This window comes from Sphaeramia orbicularis, chromosome 22 (genome assembly GCF_902148855.1).
Source record: "Sphaeramia orbicularis chromosome 22, fSphaOr1.1, whole genome shotgun sequence".
In the NCBI taxonomy this organism is placed as follows: Eukaryota; Metazoa; Chordata; class Actinopteri; order Kurtiformes; family Apogonidae; genus Sphaeramia; species Sphaeramia orbicularis.
Window position 1 is genome coordinate 34,306,870 of NC_043978.1, and position 14,994 is coordinate 34,321,863.

General features: G+C 38.8%; 2 protein-coding genes across 2 annotated transcripts; both read left to right on the forward strand.

Moving 5' to 3' along the window:
* The first annotated feature begins 3,129 nt into the window (after positions 1-3,129).
* On the forward strand, positions 3,130-9,866 carry LOC115413301 (delta-like protein 4). Its single transcript, XM_030126044.1, has 11 exons — positions 3,130-3,546; positions 3,632-3,883; positions 4,317-4,374; positions 4,862-5,125; positions 6,087-6,147; positions 6,305-6,435; positions 6,577-6,746; positions 7,003-7,222; positions 7,344-8,082; positions 8,223-8,331; positions 8,464-9,866. Exons 1-11 carry the CDS (start codon positions 3,493-3,495, stop codon positions 8,467-8,469), a joined length of 2,064 nt encoding a protein of 687 aa, XP_029981904.1. The 5' UTR covers positions 3,130-3,492; the 3' UTR covers positions 8,470-9,866.
* A 979-nt stretch (positions 9,867-10,845) lies between these two features.
* LOC115413304 (glutathione-specific gamma-glutamylcyclotransferase 1-like) lies at positions 10,846-13,081 on the forward strand. Its single transcript, XM_030126046.1, has 3 exons — positions 10,846-11,284; positions 11,476-11,511; positions 12,184-13,081. Exons 1-3 carry the CDS (start codon positions 11,114-11,116, stop codon positions 12,595-12,597), a joined length of 621 nt encoding a protein of 206 aa, XP_029981906.1. The 5' UTR covers positions 10,846-11,113; the 3' UTR covers positions 12,598-13,081.
* The last annotated feature ends 1,913 nt before the right edge of the window (positions 13,082-14,994 follow it).

Genomic DNA, 14,994 nt, shown 5'->3' on the forward strand with positions numbered 1-14,994 from the left:
TGCAATTACAAGAAGACAGCATGGTGCTCTGAAAGAAGAAAAACACCCTTTGCTTTTCTAAATGTGGCAGCAGGTGATTTCTCCTCAGAGAGCGACATGCTTAGATGCCTCAGATCCATTGGCAGCGCACATCAAAAGCCCCATTGACTGACTGGACAGATTGGGGCATAGAGATCAAATGCGCTGTAAAGAAGTGTTAAACTGCAGAGCATTAAACAGAGCAGATTTCTAAACTAAAAGGGGCCATCTGTTAGCACTGTAGCTAATTTCCTATTGCACTTGCCCAGATTGTTAATTCTATTGGAACAGTGGCCAGAACAGGCCCACACCAAGCCATCCATACAATCCAACAACACTGGAGGTAAGAAGAAGGAAACTCAGCAATCATCCCACAAGGAGGGAGAAAAAAAAAAAAGAACCAGCTGACTTTTTTAACTTGTGTCATAAGGGTAACTGTTTTAGTCACTTTTATCCAGTGTAAATCAACAGTCAATATATACTGGTATTTGGTTGGGGACAGTTTAATTTAAGAAGACGTTTGATCTTTGCTATAATCATGAGGGACACCATAATCCTCATATGTTTTGGAAATAAAGAAGTATTAACAGTATGTTGGTGTGACTGCTGGCCTACATTCTGAGTGAATGTGCTCTGAGTCACTGGTTTACTTTGCAAATATAACAAAGCCCCAGACTGAGGACATTCACAACAGAATTTATGCCTTATTAGACTAAATTATTAGTATTTTCTGTAATGATAATTCAAACATCTTGTTAAAAATTATTACTTATCGCTCATTTTGAGAAGGCAAAGATTCCTGGGGAGAAACATTCATCAGCCAGAGAACCAAACAATTGCATCAGATGGCTTCACATGCTGAGTCCGACTCTAGAGGCTCTTTCATACCTCTTCATATCCCAATCAAAATGTTATTTCTGGGACTTGGATGCCAACTGAAAAGCCATAGAACAATCAGAAGTCAGCTTTATAAAACACTGTCACAGAGAAAAATGATATCTTATACAAGGCAGCAGATGGAACTGTGGAGGGTCACTGATTTCCAAGGCTGTGTTTATTTAAGAGCAACACAGCATAAAAGAGCCTGTTAGATTATTGTTTGCATTGGCCAGGAGTAAATAACCCATGCAGCTGAAGACAAAAATGTTCCATTAATTCGTCCAGCCTTTCTGTCTATATTTATATACACAATAATAAAATCAAAACATTGATAAAATCTGATAAATATGTAAATATTAAGACATCCTCATAAGGACATCACCAAAACCAGCACTTTCTCTATATCGGATCCAAGCCAATGTTTTCCTTCATACTGTATTAGAAGTTCCAGTCCAAGCATCTCTGCTTGTTTAGCACTGTCAAAAGCTTTAAAGACCTTGAAACCTGAGCTACATTTGGGAAACCTTAACCATACTCCATCAAATATTAAAGTGTATGGATATTTTGATGTGTATGAAGGGAAGGCAGGAGCTACATGACTCAATGCACTTTTTGCTGCAAGAGATTTTGATGGTGCCCCAGAGCCTTTGCCTGCCATAAAATAGTGAGATGATGCAACGTTAGATAAGTGAAGATTATTTTCTATATGACACAGAACATATATTAAATAGCTTCAAATCGTTGTGCAGAGCTGCAGTCATCCTCCACGGGATCTGTGTGATTCAGTCAATGGTGGGAACGACAAAGCTTCAATACAGTAGAGGTGTGAGATGTCTGGGCCTCTTACTCACACTGCTCTAGACTCAATAGTCCATTGTCTCTGTGCTAAAGTGGAACCTCAAACCTATAAGTCAAAGGTGGGGGGTTAGAAATGAAGTCATCTCGGCAGGAGAGCTGTTTAGCCAGATACCTCCATAGCCAGGGAACTGTGCCTAAATCCTGTTCCCTCACTCTGGCACTGTAAATCCTCCCAGACAAGTTAGCCTGCTGCAGGGGTGATAAAGGTAACAATGGCTGTGCTCAGCATGGGTTTACATGTGATAAAATGTATATGGTATATGAATTTATTTGCTCAGCAACCTTTAGGGGTTCACTTTTCTTTTTCCTCTTGGAACAATTACATACACTTGAAAGAGAGTTTTTTTTAACTGGCTCTAGTGTATGTTAGTTCAACAAACATTGTTGCACCATATGAATTATACAATCACCATTTAATTTGTACAAATGTGATTTGAATTGATGGCATTATGAGCTATAATGTAAAATAAAGTGCCTGCACAGTTGGGTGCTTTGTTGTCGGATCTTAATTTAGTATAATGAGCAATAAGTTAAGTAAAACATAGTCTCCCCCTTCCTCTCTTTTCATTGTCATAACATTATGATCCATATGTGTGTGTGTGTGTGTGTGTGTGTGTGTGTGTGTGTAGCCTTTATTCTAGAATTTCAATTTCTCCACAATTACTCATTTCGTTTTAAAACCAAGCAACACATAACACTTACTGGGAGACTGTTCAAGACGTCTGTAAATGCTGCCCAAACATTACTACTTTAAAATTCATTTCAAGACTTTGTACAAGTCTTAAGTCTTCTTCTTACAGACCACATTTTTAGAAAACTGGAAAACTCACTTGATTTATGATGTGTGTTTCCACTGTGAATTCATTATCATACAGCTGTTTTGTTATCTGTCTCTGCACTTCTTTTTATCTAAAATAAACACAACAAACAGGAGAAAAGGATGTTGGGTCAGCAGTATAAAACACAAATGGCGCGATCTGAGGCGCGTAAAGACGCGTCAGTGGTCCCAGAAGGAAAAACACTGTTTGGCTTTTTACGGACATTATTCATAGTTTTAGTCATCAACTGTTATTACTGAAGTTACTGACCTCTTATTTTTGCTCAGAATTTGTACAAAATTGTGTGTAAACTGTCGTTGCATCCTTAATGGTTCTCAATCTGCATGTAAAAAACCGGAATATGTGCTTTTTAAAAGTTAGGGCCAGGATAGAGAAGTGACCGCTTTCTAAAATAAATGTTTATTACATCCCACGCACAGAGACCGTGGGTGAGAGAAGGAGAGTGGGCGGTGTTTATTGACTGACAGTGTCAGTAATGACACTACACTCCCGTATATAAACTGGGAGGGACGTCAAACATCCACACTGGAGTCACTATGCGCTGATGCTCTGTCACACGTTCGCATCACTGTTGGCAAAACAAGTCACGCATCAGCACAGCAAACTCCAGCACCAGACCGGCACGATGGATGGACCACATAAAGACCGCAGAATGACTCACTTGTGGATATTGACGTTACTGATATTTGCCTAACCTTTTGCACTGGATAACTCGGTCTTTTTCAACTTCTGGATACGGATTGTAGAGCTGGATCTTGTCCTACAGGATTTGGAAGAAGGATTATATTTATTTACACTTTTTTTCTTCACTCCGTGTTGGCAATCTCTACTTGGAATAGGAGCGTTTTTTGGGAGGACAAATAGATTTTCTAAGGATACGCACATTAAACTCTAAAGGATGGCCGTTTGGTTCACCTCTTTCCTCGCAATAGTTATAACATTATTTACTCAGGTAATTTTTGACATATTTTTCTACACAGATTAGAGTAATAAACCTCTTCATTGCTTCTTCATGCTCACTATTTGTACTCTTTCAGGTTCTGGGAACAGGTGTGTTCGAGATAGATCTCCATCACTTTCAGAATTCTAAAGGTTTGCTGGCAAATGGACTTAGTTGCAGCAGGACAGGCTGCAGGACTTTTTTCATGGTTTGTTTGAAGAACTTCCAGACGGTGGTGTCTCCTGGAGCCTGCAGATATGGCAGGGCCACCACACCTGTTCTGGGTACCGACTCCTTCAGCATCCCGCAGGACGCCAGGTTGCGTCTGCCACTCAACTTTACGTGGCCGGTAAGAAGCTTTTTGGTTGGCGAAAAGCAGCTTTTTGTTGGTTTTTGCAATTCCTTTTCTTTTCACCAAAGCATCTTCTAAACCTGCATCAAATTGCGCAAAACACCTACTCTGTGTCTACAATAAATTTGGTCTATAAAAAGACTATTTTATATGTAGTGTAAACATGTTTTACGGTGGGATCTCATTATTTATTTTACAAATTTACTCTATTAATAAAATGTTTAAGTGGACTTTTCGTGTCTTTATGCGCTTTAGAAATAATGGTGCAAATATGAATACAGTGGTTCTCATATGTTTCATTTTCTTTAACATCTAGTGAATTATATTGAAACTGCTTGTGGAGTCATGTACAAGTCCTAGCAAGTGTGTTTATGTATTTTAAACTAATTTTGGTTTTGCGTGACAATTGTTTCCTTATTTGTCCCCACAGGGTGCTTTCTCTTTGGTTATTGAAGCCTGGTATTCTCCTGCAGCGGATCCGCCTGGAGGTGAGGACACGTACATGGTTCCACCACTAGAGGGGGCAATGCTGTGTTGTTCACAGATCACCTATTACATTTCTTACCAATAAAAACCCTCACTAGACGCATTACGTGCTGGCAAACGCATCTCATATACTCAACGTCATGGATCCGTGTTTGTTAAGATGCCTGAGTCACACGACAAATTCTTTACTATCAAATCTCTCCAGCACAATTGCACTTCCTTTGATTTATTCTTGGCCTCCATGGGAAAGTGCAGGGGCTTAAGTGAGAATGTGAAACCTTGCCAAAGCTCCCATGACAGCCTTTTCCTGAATTTTACACCTTTTTTGTTTGGTTCCTCATAACAGGGGAACAATGGTGACATGTGAAGTGAATAGGAAATTACATCTATTATCAAAATCATTACTGGGGAGTTAATTGTTGACATGGTGTGCAAGAAATAAGCATGTCTGATTCTTTTTTTTTTTTTTTTTTTTTTTTTTTTTTACAGATACCACCAACCCTGAATTCTTGATAAGTTCTTTTACCATCCAAAGACAGTTGGGAATAGGGCCTGAGTGGTCCCAGGAGGTGCAGAACGGAACGCAGACGGAGCTAAGGTACTCATACCGGTTCATCTGCAATGAAAATTACTACGGGGACACTTGTTCCAAAAAATGCTCTCCGAGAGACGACCATTTTGGCCACTACACCTGCAAGCCTGACGGGCAAATAGCCTGTCTACCAGGATGGAAGGGAGAATACTGCCAAGAACGTAAGCAAGAGTAAAGACACCATATGGACACTTTTGTTTGTTTGTAATAAGAAGTTCAGTAGGAAGTGAAGTTTATTTTTAGCTTGCATTTCCTTTTAGTTTTCAAGTTAGAAATAGGATGAAAATTATTCAGTGACTCAGAATCAGCTTTACTGACCAACTTTGTGCACATAAACAAATAATGTATCCTAACTTTTCATGTGTTATAAAATACATAATATGTGTAAAAAAAAAAAAAAAAAAAAAAAAAAAAAGAATAAATAAGATATTTTCATAAAATAATAAATAATATAGTGTGACACCAAATAGTAAACAGTTGAAAGTGCGAGTATGAAACCCAATAATGCAGAACAAAATTAGTAGTGAAATTTGTAGTCACTTCAGAGGTGTTTCCTTTTTGCTAAATTACCTGTTAGGTGAGAACAGGTGTGTGTTTGTCCAAGTGTTCCAATGTAAGGCGCCTTACAGACAAATATAATCGGATACCAGAGCTATTATAGTGAAATTTGACCACACTAGGTGCACTTTCCCTCCGGGCGCGTGCGGTTTAATCCAGGGTGGTGGTCGCCCAGCAGCACGCGCCGGGGTTAATCGCGGCATTATCGCCCGCCACGCGCCACTAAATTGCGGGCTCTATTGTTGAGCGGGTGTAGGGCAGCAGCTGCAAACGGGGCTCGAACTGCCCACCGATAACAATGGGGCAGCTGTCCTGTTTTTCGAGAACAAGCATCTGCTCCACACTAACCAGCCGTTTAACACTAGAAACCATTCAAAATCGATGTCACATAGCCTACCCTGCAGAGAAAATTATGTTTTCCTATTAAACGGTCAGGTAACAGGTCTTACCGCGAGAAGATAAAATTTAAGGTTGATGAGAATAAATTAAGTGGTTGTTAAAGCTCGTCAAATCAGACTTTGTGAAGCTAAATAACGTGTTTCTTGTTTCTTTCTTTTAATACAGCAATCTGTCTGGAAGGATGTAATGAAAGAAATGGAAACTGTACAGCTCCTGGAGAGTGCAAGTAAGTGTTATATTTACTCATGAATAAAAATATTTAGCTATGAAATCAAAAATTGCTGTTTCACTGAGCTTATCAGTCTTCCACAAGTTGTCATGACAGAACATGACTTGACATGATTTTTTGTGTTAAATGATTATTGTCTTTTGTGTGTGGACAGATGCAGAGAGGGCTGGCAGGGCCTTTTTTGTGATGTGTGTAAACTCCATCCGTCCTGTAAACATGGTACATGTAAAGAGCCGTGGCAGTGCACCTGCAAAGAAGGCTGGGGAGGCATCTTTTGTGACCAAGGTAGTTCATTGTCTTCTTCAGTGCTGCAGGAAAAAAGCAAAACAATCAAACTGAATGAAATGTTAGTACTGTAAATAAGAGAGCGTGGTCTAAATGTTGTACCTTTTTCCACCAATAATGTTTCCACCCATTTGTTTACAGATCTGAATTATTGCACCCATCACAAACCCTGCGCCAATGGGGCCACATGTATGAACACAGGCCAGGGCAGTTACACCTGCACCTGTCTGCCAGGTTTCACTGGAGTTAACTGTGACTCCGAGGTCAGGGAGTGTGACAGCCAACCCTGTCGCAACGGAGGCCACTGCCTGGTGAGTCCGGAAGTCTCTCTCTCTCCTTTCCCACAACACAGGCTTTCCTGTTTTTGTTTTTGCTTCAGTCTATCTGCTAGTCCAGGAGGATGCTATCGATTGTCAAGTCAGTAGATGACCCAGTTCACAGACTGCGTCCTGTAAATAGAATTCATACTAAGGATAATTGAGTTCGTTAGGGCAGTTATGAACAGGATACAATAAAAAAAAATATCTGACAGACGTCTTGATAAACTTTGCATCTCTCTGCTTGCAGGATTTTGAGAACAGCTATAGGTGTGTTTGCCCACAAGGGTTTGAAGGGACACACTGCGAACACAGGATGCTTACCTGTGCAGATACACCCTGCTTCCATGGTGGCAAGTGCAAAGAGACAAATAATGGGCAGAGTTACATCTGTGAGTGTCCACCGGGTTACACTGGACTCAACTGTGAGAGGAAAGTGGACAAATGCACCTCACTACAATGCTCCAATGGTAAGTAAAAAATTATGTACATATATATATATATATATATATCAGTCAGGTATTGTTGTGCAAATACATAATAGGGAAAGTGTGTAATAAAGCTTATCTCATGTTGTTTTATTTTGCCTAGGCGGTCATTGTGTGATCCGCAATAACCTCCATCTATGCAGCTGTCGGTCGGGCTTCACAGGACTTCGCTGTGAGATCAACATCAACGAGTGCGCCAGCAATCCCTGTGCAAATGGCTCTACCTGCATAGACCGCATCAATGACTACACATGCACCTGCCCTCCAGGATACACAGGCCACCACTGTGATAAGCTTATAGACAGCTGTGCCTCTCAGCCCTGCCTGAATGGAGGGACCTGCACCACAGGAGCCAAAGGCCAGCTTACCTGCATCTGTCCAACCCCTTACAGTGGCCCTCAGTGCCAGACTATGGAGCCAACAGCCAGGACACCCAGCCCCGACAAACACTGGGAGTCCAGTGACAAGCTAAGCTTGGCAGCCATCAGCATGGGAATAGGCCTGGTGGCTGTTTTTGTGATTTTCTGCATGCTAATAGTCATAATATGTCACGTTAAGAAGCACAGAAATAAGGAGCGGGACTCAGAGACAATGAACAACCTTTCTAAGGTTGATCTTCAGAAAGAGAACCTTATCTCGACCCTAGAGCTTAAGAACACCAATAAAAAGATAGATTTGGAGGTGGACTGTCCCAGGGAAAAGTCTAATCACAAACAAATCAACCACTACCACCTGGACTTCAAAACCTCCATGGGGTACAAGGATGAACTGTCCATTCTGGACAAAGATGAAAACTGTGAAAAGACAATAGAAGACAAACGTCATTTCAGGAGAATGTACAGGTAAGGGCTGATGACAGACTTAAACTGAGCCATCTGTGTTCATGTCACAGTGTAGTGTTTGAGTGGATGTCATTACTGATTAAGAAGAGTAGGGGGCAAGTATCAATTTGTCCTCAATATGTATCTGTATCTTTTCACAGTGAAAGACCCGAGTGTCGAATATCAACAATATGCTCTTCCAGAGATTCAATGTACCAGTCTGTCTTCGTTATAGCAGAGGAGAAAAATGAATGCATCATTGCAACAGAGGTGAGGTTTTTTTAATGTTTTTTTTTTTCATAGGCACATGACCTGCATATTTAATAATGTACTTAATGTTGACATTTGTCAGATTTTATGTTCATTGCAGACCAGTAACTGACATACTTTCTTCCTTCTCAGGTATAATAAATGGAAGACATTGTTCATTGTCAGCATTGGATTTCTTGTGGACTGTTTACAAATGTAGAGAGACTTGGATTTATTTAAATGTGAGTTGCTGCTCTTGAAAACTTGATAACTGGATGGAGCCATGTGCTCTTTGAATGCAATAGAACTCAAGCTACTAATCTTTGTGAGAATGTAAGGACTAAAGAGACTTTGGGAAATAATGAGCAAATCTGACATCTGGATGCGCCTTGGATGTTTTTCCTTTCAAACCTTTTTCGGCTCCGTCCAAGTTCATCCAAGGGCGACGGGCCAAGATGTTTATGCCTGCATGTTGACTGGAAGATTATTATTTCTCTGGACCCCCCTCTCCACTTAACTGCAGTAATCAGCAATCAACAAATCAACTTACTGCCAACAAGCCTGTGGAAGGAGCCAGCCTTTTCAGTTTTTTGTAGCCTGCAATGCTCTATGCAAGCAAAAATCAGCATTGTGCTAAATCACACAAGAGACAGAAACTACTGTAAACGGTTCATTTTGAAGGCTACTTAAGGTTATCATTTTTGTAAATTTAATCCCTTTTTATAAAGAATGTATGCAGCGTAGATCACAAAGCCTTATGTATGTATAAAGAAAAACATTGTGCCCAGCCTTATCCTGGTTCCTTTGCACATCGAAATGGAGGTAATTTAAAAGATCAGTACATGCAATATGCTATTGCACCATGCAGGGAAACTCATAATAAGGCCTTGTTTTACCTTATGCAAGATCACCCTTAAATAAAGATACACATGAAGTGACTATCGTACCAAGGACGCCTTCAATGGAAATTTCTGAACCAATAATGTTTTGTTTTGTAAGATTAGTAATTCATTTGTAATTTAAGAATATGAAGCACTGATCTTTCTCTATGTTTTATAAGATTATTTTGTATATACTGTATATTTATATGATGAGATTAGAAGTATGACTTGTACATCTGTTTTTAAGTTGATGCCCCAAAAAGGTGAATTTATTTTTAAAGTGTTGGTGTTTTATTTTATTATTATTTTTTTGTGATAAAAAAAAAACAATGAATACATATCTGGTACACTGTTTGTTTGTTGGTCTTCGTATGTTGTCAAATAGAGCTCCTAATTTGTCTAAATGTTGGAATCATCTAGAATCTTTAAGTGTGTCAGCTGGTGTGGATGTGGCTTCATTGTCTATAATTGCAGGAATATCCAGATTGGTAGCCTTTCTAATGCCTCCATGTCTATATCTTTGACATCTGCATCAGTGTGATGTGAAATCAATGTGCTAGCAATCATTCAGTGGACAGTAATGTAATTGGCAGTAATGTGAGGGATTACGTAAGCAAAAAGAAATATATTTTAAAAATCTGTATGTGAAAATAAAGAATCCTTGTGGTCTTTCTAATTACTACTCCTGTGAATGAACCTTTTAAGTACTTTGTCAGCTCTAGATACATATTACAGGCTTGTAGGAAGAAGGCTTTAAAGACCAGAAATGATCTAATCTGATTTAATCTACATGAATTGTCTCATGACAACGGCTGAGAGCAGAATGGGGGGAGGGTAAATAGCAAGACCTAATAAAACCGGGCATTGGCAAAGGCTGTTTCACTGAGAAAATGTGCAAAACAATAGCCTCATGGGCCAGTCATCAATAAAACGTCTCTGTCTCTTATTCAGCTTTTACATCTCAATCATTTGAAAACAGAGCAATGCCATTTGCCACCACTTGAGGGCAGTAAGCTTTGTGTAGAGTTAGAGGAAAGTTGCATCTCATTTTTTTGCACATCAACAAATGTAAGAGCGAGTTGGAGGAAAAGTGATCTCAAACAATCACTCAAGTTCAGCCTGTATGAACACAATAGGATACTTCACACTAAGCTGAACATGGACACGTAATGAGCTTAGTAGAGCACAGATATAACAGGTACAGGAGCTAAATAGTTCTATTTATAGGTAATGTGATTACCTCAGTGACTCTGAAGTCTACAGTAGGTGCCCCCTACAACATATAAAATGGGTGTAATGATTCAGTAATCTGTTTATCCAGGTTCCCACGTTAGACTGTACAATAGTAGTAAAAAAAATCAAATACAGAAAAATGAAGAGTTGAGGAAAAAAGAAAAAAATAAACAGACAAACAAGCAAAAATAACAAGGTCATGCATTACAAAATAGGACATTTGTGCCATTTATTGCTCGACCCTCTACATGATCCTTTCATTTTCCTTGTGACTGTAGCCATCCTGTCTGGGGAAGTGTTATTTTCATGGCTTCATTGCTCTTGTTATTCTAGTCCAGTTATAGAAATTCTGATTGGCTCGTTCACCGTCTCAGCCCGCCCCCTCTGTGATGTGATTGGATGAGACCCTCTTGTTCTGACGTGCTCTGAACAACAAATACACGTGTTTGTACATCAAGGAACAGAACGTAGAAGGACAGTAATGACACTTTGAAATTATCTTTTTTTGATAACATTTTGTATGATGCTAGACCTTTTAGGACTATATAATAGTCACGGTGAAATGTGTCATACGGAGAAAAGACTCGGATACCGAGGAGAAGCTACTTGTTGACAGAAGTGGTCTTTGTCTTTCTTTTTCTTTCTTTTTTTTTTTTTTTTTTTTTTTTTTCAACAGACAAGTGTTTACAATGAAACCTCAGGATATTATCAAGGAAAAAAGTAGCTTATGGATATTTGGATACGGCTCCTTAGTGTGGAAACCTGATTTTGCATACAGAAGAAGTAAAATCGGTTACATTAAAGGGTACAAAAGGCGTTTCTGGCATGGAGATGACTTCCATCGAGGAGACAAGGAAAAGGTGGGTTTAGAGGTTTACTCATTATTACTGACATTATTATTATTATCTCTTCTTTTCTTTATTTATTAACCTCGTCTGATAGTTGTATAAACATTTTATCAATCTAAATTATATATACAGTATTATCTCTCTATGTATTGAATTTCTAATATAATAATTACTGTCCTTTCCTTATGTCCTTGTCTCTACAGCCTGGCAGAGTGGCCACACTGGTGGAGGATCAAGAGGTAAGAGTGTTCTTGCCTTGAAGGCACCTTGGCTACTATACAACCTTCAGTAGTGGATCTCTTTATTTACTGTACAACCACTGCGACTATATAGGAGTAATTACTTTACCCTCTTTCATGATAAATCTGGAAGGAAAACTTCTTTAACCAGACTTCCAAACTGATATCATTTACATAATTCTTTAGCCTCATAGCATAATTGAATGTCATATTTTTTTCAAGACATACCCATTGATGCAAAGCATCAGTGTTAGGAGCGTAAAGTTCACAGATATTACAATTTGGCCAAAAATATGACTTAGGCAGTTATGCTATGAGACTAACGATGTTTCACAATGAGGGACCTACTTTATGCATAATGTAATCTATAACTGACTCATGATATACAGTAATATAAGGCTTAAAACTGATCAGACCTATAATCCTAACCTTTCCTGAACAGACTTTATCATAATATTAATATCAACCGTCTTATTACAACACAGGGATTAAATCTAAGAAGTCCAAGATCATAACACTTAAAGCTGTAATCTGTGGGGGTCCCTCTATAATACATGCATTTAGCTTCTCAAATTCCCTGAGGCGTATATATGATTGCTTCACTGCTTCATTTTTTTCCAACTCAAAGTCAAAGTTTATTAAGTAACTCGACTCCACGTGTGTTCCATACAGGCCTGCACATGGGGAGTAGCGTATGAGGTGACTGACTCCCAGATAGAGGAGTCCCTTCAGTACCTGAACATCAGGGAGGTGAAGTTGGGGGGTTATGTAACAGAAATGGTGGAGTTCATCCCCAAGGAAAAAGGGCAGGGTAGCCTGCCCGCCCTCGTGTACATCGCTACTTCTGACAACCCCATCTACCTCGGCCCAGCTTCCAGCCAGGAGATTGCCGCCCAGATTGCCATCTGCAGCGGCAAAACTGGCCACAATATTGAATACCTGGTCCGCCTGGCAGAGTTCATGAGGATTTACTGTCCAGAAGCAGAGGATGATCATCTCTTTGGAATTGAAGAGGCTGTTTTGAACTTTGTCCGTGATGGGATCAAACCCCCAGAGCAAAAATCTCTACTAGTAGGAACTACATAAAAGACTGCATAAGGCACTCCTCCATCATTAAATCCAACCTTGTGGTGTTTGGAGTCTACCGGTGCTTTGTTGCTATTTTAAAGGGAAGATGAGGTTCTGCCACATATGTTCTTATTTTTCCTGGGCTTGTGTGTTCTACACAAACATATGATTTAATACAAAATAGAACTGTGCTGATCTTTTGGATGAATATCATATGTTGTATGGTATCTTAACCTTACAAAATCATCATTTTCCTAAGTACTATACTTTTACGCTTTTTATGTTTTGACTGCAAAGACAGAATTGTATTTATATATTTGTTTGCTTTTTACTGTATGAAAACAACAGAAGAATGTGATGCTTTTAAAAATTCACACTAAAACATGATGTCTCACTTGAAATACAGTGTTTCCAACCTTTGTTGTAAAAGGAAATCAAAAACTATTGTTTACTCTTTACATTTTTAACGTTATTTTAATAAAACCTGAAATCTATAAGACCTGTGCTGTGTTTTATGCCTATATTTTTTCCTTGCCTCCAACATAATCTGGAATTTCATGAATCTATCCATATAATAATGTTTGTGGTGTCACGAGGCCAAGGAATGTACAGCTGTACTCTAGTTCTTGGAAAAGCTGGCATTTCTCCAATAGCCTGTTCACAAACCAACAAACTTCATGAATTCCTTCTGCAGCAGCACTGTATAGTATAGATGTATGATATGTTTTATTGGCCTTTAAAAAAAAAAAAAAAAATAGTACACTGTTTATCTACTGGTGCTGTGCAAAGCTTTTACAAAAGATTAAATGACAACAATTTTGTCAACAATTAGATCATAAAACATTTTCTTTCAGACTGCTTGTAAAAGGCTGCAACTTCTTACATTAACAGTGGGAGGTCAGTGTCTTAAAAATTCCTGTTGTGCAGCCAAGCATCCCTTGAACCAATAAACCCCAAGTTTAGATCAAAAAGTTCTCAAACACAACAAATACTGCCAGTGTCAAAGTTATGTGAGAGATATATACAATAATGCCATTTTGACTGTTACAGCATCTTTCTCAATGCAACTGAGGAGACATTTAAGACACTAAGGATAAATCAATCCAGCATTCACGTGATCAGTGTGTGCTCGTACTGGGAGGAACTACAGCACACATGAGCAAGTACAAATCACAGACCATGTATGACTGCTTGCCCGACCAGTACATACAGAGCATATAGAGGCATGGCTGGGAGGAGTTGGGCGCAGATAGGGTTTCTTTGCCTGTCTGATCACGTTGCAAAAACATGTGCACATGCCAAATGTGAGGAGGGGAAAAACTGTTTTCATTCAGTCTACATTTTAAGCTGCACATTTCTGTGGCACACTGTTCTACTTTCCTAGAAGTAAAAGCAAAACTAGGTCAAAGGTATGGGCAAGTTTCTTTCTTACAGTTCATGATTATTATTAGTAAATGGATCTCAGCAAGGCCCAAGACCTGTTGTAATACTTGATACTTTCCTTTTCTATATATATTTCTGTACTTATTTCTTATTACTGCTTCTACTTTGTATTTTTCTGTATTTTTGTAATACTTTTTATATTCCAAACTTTAAACCTTGCTTTTAATATTAGTATCTGTAATCTGCTGTAACACTGCAAATTTCCCATTCACAGTACTAATAAAAGACTATCCTATCTTTAAAATGAATGTGAAAATATGCAGCTCATGTACAGCATGTGCCATTTGGAGTGGACAAACAGCCCCCACATGTGTCCCAAGTCAATATAACCTATGGTTATATAACTGTAAGAACTGTTTGTAACTGCTGCTTAAAATATTAAAACCATTTCTGACCATTTAAAGCACATCATATTGTGTTGAATCCACAGTCTTTTGGTTTCATTGTGGTGAATTACATGAACAGGCAGACAGTAATGAATGCGTATCATATTTGTGGCTTCTTTTAAACACTGAACATTGCTTGTAATCAGTCCTGGCACATGTTGTATCATAACAGCTTCTCAGTGACTCACAGCGAACACTTTGAAAGCAGTTAACACCCTATAATAATTTCAGTCCCATCATTCATTTGTTTTTGTTTTGGGTTCTGTCTATGGGTAATCTCAGGTAACAAAACCACTGCTGTACAAATACTGCTCAACTACACACTTTATCTAAAACCATGTGCTTTACAAGTTGCAATTCCCATAAACCCGCAAAACCGAAGTTAAAAAAAATCTTTGCAAAGGCTGAAATGAGTAGTAATTTGTTCATTTTTGTACTGAATTGATAAGTACTTCTCTCATTAAAGCTAACAATAAACATAGGCGAATCAATAAACCAATATGACTCTTTTGAGGGTTTCAGAGGAAATATGAAACTCCAAGGTCAATGGGACAATTGGATTTTTATGTTATTTTTGTATATTTAA

Bases quoted from the DNA above. Each gene is read 5' to 3' on its own strand.
- LOC115413301 (XM_030126044.1), top strand. From the start codon at position 3,493: ATGGCCGTTTGGTTCACCTCTTTCCTCGCAATAGTTATAACATTATTT. The intron at 5,126-6,086 runs GTAAGCAAGAGT...CTTTTAATACAG, and splicing joins GGGAGAATACTGCCAAGAAC to CAATCTGTCTGGAAGGATGT. The intron at 8,083-8,222 runs GTAAGGGCTGAT...ATCTTTTCACAG, and splicing joins CATTTCAGGAGAATGTACAG to TGAAAGACCCGAGTGTCGAA.
- LOC115413304 (XM_030126046.1), top strand. From the start codon at position 11,114: ATGAAACCTCAGGATATTATCAAGGAAAAAAGTAGCTTATGGATATTT. The intron at 11,285-11,475 runs GTGGGTTTAGAG...TTGTCTCTACAG, and splicing joins ATCGAGGAGACAAGGAAAAG to CCTGGCAGAGTGGCCACACT. The intron at 11,512-12,183 runs GTAAGAGTGTTC...TGTTCCATACAG, and splicing joins CACTGGTGGAGGATCAAGAG to GCCTGCACATGGGGAGTAGC.